Source organism: Onthophagus taurus, chromosome 3, assembly GCF_036711975.1.
Source record: "Onthophagus taurus isolate NC chromosome 3, IU_Otau_3.0, whole genome shotgun sequence".
Classification (NCBI taxonomy): domain Eukaryota; kingdom Metazoa; phylum Arthropoda; class Insecta; order Coleoptera; family Scarabaeidae; genus Onthophagus; species Onthophagus taurus.
In genome coordinates this window covers 2,157,266-2,169,303 of record NC_091968.1, presented here as the reverse complement: position 1 = coordinate 2,169,303, position 12,038 = coordinate 2,157,266, and the positions used below count along the sequence as shown (strand labels likewise).

General features: G+C 32.4%; 1 protein-coding gene across 2 annotated transcripts; it reads left to right on the top strand.

Moving 5' to 3' along the window:
* The first annotated feature begins 3,316 nt into the window (after window positions 1-3,316).
* On the top strand, window positions 3,317-11,777 carry LOC111420068 (solute carrier family 25 protein Shawn-like). 2 transcript variants are annotated; one of them, XM_071195582.1, is made up of 6 exons: window positions 3,317-3,704; window positions 3,762-3,919; window positions 3,978-4,466; window positions 11,193-11,271; window positions 11,329-11,494; window positions 11,673-11,777. In XM_071195582.1, the coding sequence occupies exons 1-6, from the start codon at window positions 3,593-3,595 to the stop codon at window positions 11,689-11,691; spliced, it is 1,023 nt and encodes a 340-aa protein (XP_071051683.1). In that variant the 5' UTR covers window positions 3,317-3,592; the 3' UTR covers window positions 11,692-11,777. The 2 variants fall into 2 exon arrangements, with proteins under 2 accessions (XP_071051683.1, XP_022908740.2); XM_023052972.2 differs by having other exon boundaries at window positions 11,329-11,730.
* Window positions 11,778-12,038: the final 261 nt, after the last annotated feature.

Genomic DNA, 12,038 nt, shown 5'->3' with positions numbered 1-12,038 from the left:
AGCAACATCTTGTTTAACCTCTTGATTCTATGAAGTTTTAATTTCAAATTATTTAAAGAATAAATTTATTTTGCAATTTTTATTTTATTGTTAAACATCAGCACTCAGCCACCAAATTGGTGTTCGTGTATTTCAGCGGAACAGTTGTTAAAGAAGAAAAGAAAGAAAACGAAGGGCAAGAAAGGCCAATCTTGAATTTAAAAGTGTCTGGTGATAGTTCTTGGAAAAGCGCAGATTCAAATCATTATACGGCGTAACATCGCTTATTGGGTACTATTCCGGTAAAGTTATCGATGTAGCTGTAAAAAGCAGTTACTGTCAAGCCTGTACATTTTATAAAAATAAAGAAAATAGAGAAGATATATATTTATGTATAAATATAAATATATTTATTGGTCACTCACGAAGGGTCTGCCGGTAAAATGGAAGTCGATGCAATTGTAGAGATGTTTTTGAGATCCGAAAAAAGTTTGGTGTAAAGTACGGCGACTGTATAGGGGACGGAGATTCCAAAACGTTCAAATCAATTTTAGAACAAAATCCATATGGCGACGATTTTCCAGTAATTAAAAATGAATGTATTGGACATGTTGAAAAGAGGACGAACTCTCGACTACGAAACATAAATATACATACAAACTTGGCGGAAAAGGAAAATTGACAGATGCTCTAATCAAAAAATTTACGACATACTACGGTCTTGCTATCCGTAGAAATATCAACAGTGCAGAGGACATGAAAAAAGCGATAATGGGTACTTATTACCACATATGGTCTACAGATGAACATCCAAATCACCAATATTGTCCGTCAGGATCCGAGAGCTGGTGCGAGTGGCAAAAAGGTAATCAAATGGGTCGGATTCCTTGATGAAGCATCCAACGCCATTGCATCCAGATGTTCAGAAACACATATCATATATTCAATTTATGAAGATTTATCCCGAGAAAATTTATTAATAAGATGTTTGGGGGGCCACACTTAAAATGCCAATGAAAGTTTCAACTCCACTATTTGGCGATTGGCTCCAAAGCACCTAAATACTGGCTTAAAAATAGTGGAAATTCTAACTATAGAAATTAACTAATTATTCTCATTTTTGTGCAAAAAATTATACTTTTCCTAAATTAAAAATTTTTCAAGTTCAATTTACAATATGTAACCATAGAAACAATTAAAATAAAATAAAACTTGCAACTTAAGGTGGGTTTAGACATGTATGGATTTAGTGGCACCAGTTCAATTTGCACGCCAGTAAAGGTTTACACTACATATGCGAAATAAAAATAAATAACACGCCAGTTCTGCCGACCACTTTTCTAGCCATAATAAACTATATAAACTACAACTATATACACAAATTAGGACCTCAACCGAAACGAAAATAGATATATTCTAGGTTTAATGTAGATAATTAAACGTTATCGTTGAATGTGTTAACGTAATTGGGATTTAATTTGAATGCAATGAAACATAACCTAAATTTGACATTAAAAAATTATGTGTTTTTGTAGGTACTCATCTATGTTGTCATGGTTACATGTTTTTAAACTCATCACTGGCGCCAGTGATTTCAGAAGGGTGCAGACTTTTCCGATCCATGCATGCATGATTTCAACTTGCATGACAGTTGATGTTTACACATGCAATTTAATTTTAATGGCGCGCCAGTTTTTATTGGCGCCACTAAAACCATGCATGTCTAAACTCACTATAATACTATGTTTATTTGAATTAAAAAAAAATAAAATCCCTAGATTTACAAAGTACCGCGGGTTGCCGCCATTTTGGCTCGAAAGTCAAGCGGGAAATTTAAAACTCTGTAGTTATGTTGATAACATTACGCCAAAACTCCATTCTTCTTTCTCGTGGTACTCTTAAGAGTCGAAAGACCTTCTTACTGCTATTTTTGCAACACCAAAGGCAACAAGACGGCAATATTTTTGTAAATAAGTGGTGAGATGCAGTGACAAGTTGTCAAACCTTAAAACAAAGATATATGAGCGCCATCTATCAATAATTTATTAAGTCATTTAATAATATATATTAATATTTTATTATATATATTTAATAATAATATTAAATATTAATAACAAATGTGAAATAATAACAACTTTTGTGTAAAACAAATATAAATTAAATAGTTCAACAAATGTATTTGTTTCAAATATCAGAAATCAGTTTTTTTTAATTTTTAGTTATAATTTACAGGAAACTGTAAATTTAATTTCTTTGACATTAAAAAAAAGTTTATTTTTAGCTATATTCTAAAACAATAGACCTGTTAAACCCTATGGTTTTGTAATCAGAAAAAAATAACGAATTTAATAAGCAAATAATCAGTAGTTGTTTCCATTTAAAAAAAACGAAAATTGTCTTGATATCTCAAAATCTAAAACCAAAAAATTTTTTTCATGAAATCCTAAATTTCACGTCATGAAATTCTCTGTAAAAAAGTGTCCATATAATGTTTTAGTTATAATACTCCACCTATAATAATAACCAAGATAATTGCACTTGTTGGTTTTACGATATTTTCAATTTTGGCCTCTAGGGGAAAAACAAAAGACGATAGCGGTTTGTGGTTTTCGGCATTAGCAGTTTCTCGAAAATCGAGATCATGACATTTAAGCTACTTTTATTCTAACTCTTATGGTTTCCGAGTTAGCCTATTTGGACATCAAATTGAATGTCAAATTTTTGAATCACTCTGTACTGTTCAGAGAGAAATTTAAAATTGATAATTTCAAAAAATTGTGTTAATAAAACTTGTTCCTATTTTAATTCTTAACACGTTTTATTTGAAATTTTGTTTTACACAAACAATAATTAGAAAGATAACATTGAATTCCATTTCTGTACTGTTCACAGGGAAATTAAAAAGTGATAATTTCAAAAAATTGTATTAATAAAAGTTGTTCCTATTTTAATTCTTAACACGTATTATTTGATTTTTTTTGTATTAGTTCTACTTTTAGTTCATTAAAAATGTACAACAATCTATGTAGAATTAATATTTGTTTGTAATCAATTAAATATTGTCATTTAAAATAACTAGTCAACAAAAGATGGGCCTAGTCCTTTGCCTAGTCACTTATTTTACACTAGCTGCTAGTGTAAAATAAGAAATTTTAAAACAGAAATTAAAAGATGAATACAAATAAAAAACCTACATGTGGGAAATATCAAAGTTATTATCAAATTATTATTATCTTTAAAGGAATTAAACAAAAAATAATTTTTAAAACTATAAAAAATTTTGAATTAAATCTTTCATACGCCGCCATCTATCAACGAAAAAGAAAAACAAAATTTTGACAGTCCAAATGTCATCAAAACTCTAACCACAACTCTTACAAAATCCAAAAAAAAACAACAAAATTTCATATAAATCAGTTCCCGTTTAATTTTTATCTTTAAAATTGTGCGATGTAATCGTAAATTTATTTTCTTGCTAAATTACGGCGGAACAATGAGCGCACGCGCAATGTCACCATCGCGTGTTGTTTTGACGTTTCTGAAGAAACATGCTACATTTCGGGACCTTTAACCGACACAAAATAAGCTTTTAACCGACCGAACTAAGTTTAAGATGAATGATAACGTGGAGAAAACACGGGACATCGATGATCCTCGATTTCGAACAACGCCCGCCCAGCAGGTGGCCGCATCCTGCACCGGCGCCGTCATAACCTCATTTTTTGGTATTTAATTTTTTAAAATATACTAAAAACGATATTAAATTTTTCTTTAATTCGTAGTTACCCCATTGGACGTCGTAAAAATACGCATGCAAGCGCAAAAAAAGGCGATGTCAAGATGTTTTTTATATTGTAACGGGTTAATGGATCACATTTGTGGGTGCGAACCTCAAAAGAATTTATGGTTTAATAGACCGGGGCAGTTTAATGGAACGATGGTTACATAAAAAATTATTAAAAAATTTATTATATTAAGAATTTTTTGCAAATTTTTAGGATGCTTTTGTTAAAATTACAAAATCGGAAGGCCTTTCATCGTTGTGGAGCGGTTTAAGTCCGACTTTAGTATTGGCAATTCCCGCGACTGTAATTTATTTTGTAACTTACGAACAGTTAAGGTTAAATTTGAAAGATCGTCACAATTTGAATCGAAATCAAAACTTATCGAAAGAACAACCAATGTGGATTCCTTTAGTGGCAGGGGGAACGGCCCGTATCATATCAGCATCGTTAGTTAGCCCATTGGAATTAATTCGAACAAAAATGCAATCAACTAGACTCTCTTATTTTGAAATTGGCGAGGCTCTCAAAGTTTTAATAAAACAAGACGGAATTTGGGGGCTTTGGAAAGGTGTCTTTGCTACTTTATTAAGGGATGTGCCGTTTTCGGCTATGTATTGGACGAGTTATGAAGCGATAAAGTCCTTTGGACCTGGTGTTCCTTCATTTGGTTATAGCTTTATGGCCGGTGCAATTTCTGGTTCTGTAAATTTTCTAATTATTATCGAATTCAAAAGTTTTTTCCCCCTCGCTTTGAACGCGAATAACAAAAAAACTACTTGGTAGAAAAAATCGAGACCACCTTCGTTGGACGCGAAATTTAATTCTTTATAATGTGTGATAATTTCAAATTTTTTCTCCCACTCATATAGTAATAGTCACAGGTAGAATGACAAAATGTACGCGATTTCGTACAATCGGCGAAGAAGCTCTAAATTTCGACCACATATTGCCTAAAGTGTACTAAACATGCCAGTATTTTTATTTTTTTATTTTTCTAACCCATTAAAAAAAAAACTACACTATGTGAAATAGTGATATCGCGTTATTGCATGAGATTGAGGCTAACATCACTCTAATTGCCTTATGAAATTGAATAGAACCCTAACCCTCATTGTACATGAAGTACTCAATACGATTTTATAATGGAGCGGGTGTGAGGAGCGGACAAAGTTTCCAAAGGGCCTCTTTAGTTTTATGTGGCAGAGAGGCATCTTTAAACGTATCTGTATATCATAATATTCGTTTATTTAAGGTAATAAAACTTGTTTGATGTCGAAAAAAGTTGCTCAGTAACGCGCTCCATACGTATGTATACGAGAGCTATGCGCGCTTTACCTTTCAATTGAGAAGCAATGGTGATTTTGATACAGTGAAGTCGATTTACATCGTTGTTGTGAAAAGTGAGTGAAAGTGAACCCAATTATCGTTCAAGCCGTCCATGTCGTCGGCGATACGGTGGCAATCAATATAACGTACAAAACCCTGAAAAGGACGAGGTACCGAATAGTTCCGGAGCAAGTGCTTCAGCAAAAAAATTGAAAGTGTCGGTGTGTGACGTCGTTCTTAATTATAGTTTTTGCTACCGGATTATAAATATACGTTTGTGGCGGAAGAAAGGAACACTAAGGGCCGGTTCTTCAGTCGCTAGATAAACTCCAGTTAAATAAATCTCGGTATAACTTGAAAAGTCAATTCTCGTCAGTTTAAAGATCGATATATCGAGAACCGTCCGATGAAAAAAATCGCGGTTAGCTTTGTTCTATTCACTGAACATTTCTACGTAACATATGTGAATTTGAAAATTTCCGAGTCCGCGGTTTTCCTAAAATCGCGAGTTAAATGAAAAAAGTAGCCTATTTTTGACGGTGCTGGCAACTTTGTCCACTTTGCGATTTTTTTTGTCAAAAACTATCCGACAAAAAAAAATCAAATTTGAACAAGTTGTACCCTGATGTGTTCTTAATGATGTGCATATTTAATTTTTTCGATATTCCATATAGTTTCGCGGAAAATCGCGGTTTAGTAAGATGCGGTATAGTCGAAAACGGCTGGTTGGATTTTAACGCGGTTTTAACCAAAATGTGGTAAATAATTCTGTTTGTCGAATCCTGTTATGGGTTTTTCAAAGTTTTGTCTCTTTAATTTTTTTAGAACAATTTACGCGAGCTATAAATTAAAAAGAAACGGAAATAAGCCATGCGGGGAGAGAGGGGTTCCGTTCAGTTGGAAAAGATGGTGCTGGTGTGTGTGTTCCAGACTGGCTTCGACGTGGCGTACTGAAGTCTAGTCTGAAGGGATTCCGGTAGACCACTCAAGACGCGTCATAGAATAATTATATATTATATAATATATGTATAATTATTTTGTATTTTTCTGTAGTATTTGTTTATTTCATTTTGCCTTTACCATTCACGCATATACCATGTAATATATTGTAAGATATTGAAAAAAATACGCGCGAAGGTAAAATGAAATAAATAAATATTACAAACAGATACAAAATAATTATACGAAAAATATTCCAGGGCGCGGAATGCGTCTTGAGCGTCTGTTACATTCTGAGACGGAACTACCGGAATCCCTTCAGACTTCAGTACGCCACGTATTATTGATTACATCATATACACCTGGAATCTCCAAAACAGATTCGAGGAGGTAAAGACGGAAGCAGAAGCAGAAATGAGAATCAACTATCTAATCGAAAGAGAAGGGATGAAAACACGAAAATAAACATCCATAAACTAAGGCAGGAGAAAGAAAGACTAAAACACCAAAAAAAAAAAAAACGACGATTTAACAAACAGAATTTAACAGTAGAAGAAATGTGGACAGTTTTTTAGATAATGCGAAATAAAGCTAGGAGCCTGGAGGTGTGACGAATGAGAAAATATAATTATTAGACAAAGAGAACACACTGGTGGAATGAAGAGTCATAGAAGATACATAAGAACGAATTCGGAAGAGGATAGAGCAAACTATAGAACGAAGAGAGATGTAGCTAAGCATATGGTAATATCTATGTTCTAAGAATAATAAGAAAATTGAAGGGAGATCAAAGAAAACAAATAAAAGCCGTCAAAGATAAGAACAACGAGATAAAGACAACTACAAGGGAAACTCTGGACATAGGGGCGGATTTTTATGCAAAAAAGTTTAAGGATGGAAAACAGACACAAACAATCGAGGGGGGAAGAAAAGATGAGATAAGAGAAGACACTACAGACATAGCAACTAAAGAGAGAACAATAGAAAAATTAGGAGAGGCAATGATGAAGATGAAAACAGACAAAGCTTGCGGCAAAGACAAGATCGACCCGGAGATGATAAAATATTTGGGAATAAAAGGGAAGGTGTGGCTTCTAAGTATATATAAAACCGCATGGTAAGATAATATCATCTTACCAATACATAAAAAAGGAAGCTACTCGAACTGTGAAAATTACAGAGCCATATGCCTATCATGTAGAAATTACAAATTATACACAAAGATAATAGAAAAAAGGTTAAGAAGAGTAGTGGAAAATAAACTAGAAGATGAACAATCAGCATACAGAGCAAGCAAACAAACAAACTTTTCCTTGAAAGGAAAATAGAGACTGGCAATAAGCTATACCTAATATTCTTAGACCTAAAAGCAGCTTTTGACACGGTTAACCATAGTATTATATGGAAATGTCTAGAACAACTAATGGTACCACAAAAAGTAACAAAAATAATTGAAAACTTGTACAAGAAAGTCAAGGGCATAGTACAAATGAAGGGGGAAACATCAAAAACTTTTGAAATTAACAAGGGAATAAAACAAGGCGATAGCCTAAGCCCCTTGTGATTTATAATATAGTGATAAAAAATACAAGAACAAGAACAAATAAATATCATACAGCAATAGGTTATGAACGTTTGGAACCAGTAAAAATAAATAATTTACTATATGCTGACGACATAGTACTAATAGTAGAGAATCATAAAAAGGCAAAAAAATTAGTTGAAATATGGACAGAAGAAATTGAAAAGATGGGCCTAGAATTGAACGTAAATAAATGTAAAATCGTGATAATAAATAAAAAGGGAATAAGAAATAACCCGAAAAAAATATTTATTAAGGAACAAAAGATAGAAGAACTATCATCATATGAGTACTTGGTCAGTATAATATCACAAGATGGAAGGATAGATTTAGACATAAATGCAAGAATAAGAAAAACAAACAACGTATATCATACTTTAAATAGAGGAATTTTTGGGAAGAAGGAGATAGATAAAAAGATAAAATTGAAAGTGTATAACGCGGTGGCAGTCCCAATATTAACATATGCCAGTGAATCATGGACACTCCAAGATAAACAAGAAGGAAAGATCACAGCAATAGAAATGAAATCAGGCATAAGGACCAGGAGGAGAAGAAGAGAAGCTACCGGATTATAGAATTGGGACCGTGTTTTCTGTTATTTCTGACATAGCTGTTTGTAGAAGATGTAAGCAAAAATTATCATTCGGACAATCAGGAGAGAGAGGACTTGGATTTAAAATATCTGTAAGATGCATGTGCGGCACTATTTATTTACAGTAGTTTTGAGATAAATCGAATTGTTATTTTCGCTATGATACTACTGGGAGTAGCTCGAGAAGTAATAAACATTTTTTATGGCATAATAGATTTGGGAGCAAAAAATCATACGAAGGCATAGTGCAGCATATATATGAGTCTACCAAAAAGGTTTTTGATTTTTGTTGCATAAGCGCTGTACAAAATAAAATAAAATTAAATGAAGAAAATAAGAGATCTGTTTTAACCGTTAGCGGTGATAATTCTTGGAAAAAGCGTGGAGTTACTTCTCTTTATGGTGTAATTACACTAATAGCTTATCATATAGAAAAAGTAATAGATCTCGTTGTTAAAAACAGTGTTATAAACAAAGAGATTCGAACGATCCATCCAGGGAACGAGACTATCAAAATACAACAGTTTGCGAAATATTACCTTTATTTTAAATTTTTTTCTTGATTATTACGAAGAAAGGATCGCGTGTAAACGTCATGGATCTGTGGAATAGTGATGGCACGGACATTTATTTCTGTTGACAAGTCTTCGGTTTGATGATAAATCAACAAGGAATGAAAGGAAGAAAACGGATAAGTTGGCTGCAATCAAATCAATCCTTGATTCCTTTTCCAATAATTGTAAAAAGAGCTATAACGTCAGCAAATATGTAACCATTGACGAAATGTTGCACTCGTTTAGAGGTAGATGTAGTTTTGTGCAATATATACCAAGCAAACCTGCTAAATACGGTATAAAAATTTTTGCCATGTGCGATGCAAAATCTTTTGATACCAGCAACCTTGAAGTTTAACCACGACTTACCGGAAGTTGACGAAGAATCACATAAACCCGAAATAATTTTAAGTTATAATCAAACAAAAGGAGCAGTAGATACAGTTGATAAGATGTACGCTGCCTATCGAATAAACTCACAAATGTTGTATTTCACAAAACATTCTGCGGGAGATCAGTGTCGATGAAGAATTTTCTTAAGTAATTTAACAATTGCTTTAATGAACGAGCAACTTATTATGAGAGCTCAAATAATTACGCTGCCAAAGAATATCGATCGTTTTTGCAACTGTCCTATATGGGCGCTGATTGCGGGATGTCCGAAACACAGCCAACTCAATCTAGAAAAGGGAGGTGTAAATTGTATACAAATACAAATAGTACACAAAAATGCTGTAAATGTAGGCAATTCATATGTAAAAAAACACTCAAAAACAATGATAACTTGCTCGAATTACGAAGTGCATTCAGGCTCGGACTTATAAATGATTTATTAGTTGTCCATTATTTTATATTCAACAAAGAAAAATAACACATTTAAAATTAAAGGTTTTTTTAAATTTATGCATTTAGACAGAGAAAAAGCACACATTGTAGGTGAGGTAATTGAACCTATCATTATTAATATTGATGATAATGAAAATTCTGATGACAATTTTTCGTCAAATGAAGATTCTTCAGAAGAATCTATGGTGGCAGTGTCGTCGATGATAACACCAACACTTGCAGTGTAGAAGATACTTCGTATGCTGGCCGTAGCAATAGTACAGCGGGAGAACCTCGCTTTAACGAATTATTTGGTTTTGGTAGTAGATTATTAAGTAGTATTGTAAAACCGGCACAAAATATACGTATTGGAATTCATCCAGAACCTACTCAAACAACTGTAATTGTACGAGGTTATTTAAAAAGTAAAATGTATTGTTTAAAAATTGTTTAAATTGTATATTAGTAATTACTTCTTTGACTTCTTTCGTACAATGTTTAGGCATGTCGGTAGGATTACTTGTATTACGTTTGCAAAATTATGAATGCAATTAATAGTTATTTATATTACAAGTGGGCTAGAAACATAATTACTGTACGAGTGTGGAGAAGACTCGGTCTACGACCTCCTCGTGTACTCACACGAGTACTGTAATTATGCTCTAGCCCACATGTGATATACAACATCTTATCTACGACTGCTAAAAATTACTTAAAAATCAATTTCTTGAAAAAGGTCTATTTCGACATTCATAAAAATATTTTGAAATGATTGTTGACAATTTTGAATTAATGTTAGTTTCAATAACATGTTTACTCATCTGGAATAAGTGTTTCGAAATATAAAAACATAACAAGTAATGTTTATAATAAATAGTAGTTTCTCTTTAAATAGGTAGCACTTTTTCTTTTGTATTGTTGCTTGTTTCAATAAATTAAGTCTGTTCTGATTGAGCTAAAAATGCGTTACGTAATGAAACCAGTGCGGTAATGAACTTCATTACGTAACTCAAATGAGTGTGGTAATGATGACTTATCCAAGCAGTCGTAGATAACAGTATATTATTCAACAAGCGTATAATGGCGGCTGTTACCCATGAAGAAGAAGTTGCAACACGAGCGAGCGAGTCTTGTAATCTGATTGTGTAACATCCATTATACGCAAGTTGAATACTATACTTTATCTACAACTATTTAATTTTGAAAAAAATCGAAAAAAAGGAAAAAAAAATAAACTTGATAGACATTTCAGACATAACCTCAATATAAGAAAGCTGTCATTTCTGTTAATATTTTATTTTTTGATTAGTAGGCCGTGTCAGAACTGTGGAATAATGGCTTCATTATTCAACACTTTGTCAGTCATGGGTAATGCGTGTCATTACTCGTCAAAAATCAATTCAATAGTTGTAGATAAAAGAAATTTACTTATATATCCACTGTCTTATCAATATAATTTCCATAATAAAAAATTTGAAATTACCACAGATGAGACAATTACCTCATTGTCAGTAGTTTTTTTGTTATTCGCGTTCAAAGTGAGGGGCAAAAACTGTTGAATCCGATAATAGTTTTGTAAATTTTTTAGTAAATTTAATGATTTATAGATAGCTGCAACTTTAACAGTCCCTTTTGATGTTGTGAAAACTCATCAGCAAATTGAATTAGGTGAACGAGTTATTAATGGTATTCCAAATAAATCGGAAAATTTAAAGTTTTTAATCCTTTTTTTTTTAATTTTAGGTGACTCATTAAAACCGAAATCAACTTGGCAAATAATTACTCATTTATATCGAGAGTATGGTTATAGAGGTCTTGTAACCGGGTTAGCTCCAAGATTGATTAAAGTCGCCCCGGCTTGCGCGATAATGATTGCCACATTCGAACACAGTAAAATAGCTTTCAACAGGTTAGCTAATTCACAATATTTCAGTAATTACGAATCGTCAACAATTTCTCCAAAATCAACTTACCAAGTAACCAAAGAATCATCGAGTTCGATGACTTTGGAGATAAGTAAAAGATCGGGATCTGAGGAGGTTTTGTAGTTTGTAAGAAATAATTGTTAATATTATTTTTTGTGTTAGATTAGAGGAAGATGATTGAGTTTTGTGAGGAAATAATTGAAAAAAATAATAATAATAGTCGGATCTAATTTGATTTTCAAGTTGTATAAAAGAGGATGTGGAAGACAATTTGATGTATATATTTTTATTTATTGTAAGTCAATTGGGTAACAATAATACAATCTTTTTTAAATCTAAATAAGTTAGTTATTATAGTTTTAATATAAGAATTGTCACAACCAATATTGTACCACTACCGTGTTGAGAATCATTTGGATATGAATTCTTGCACAAAACTTAAATAATAATTAATATAATAAAATAATTTAAGATTAATAAATAAAAATAACAATTTATTACCTCCAGTGGAAAATAAATCCTTTCCTT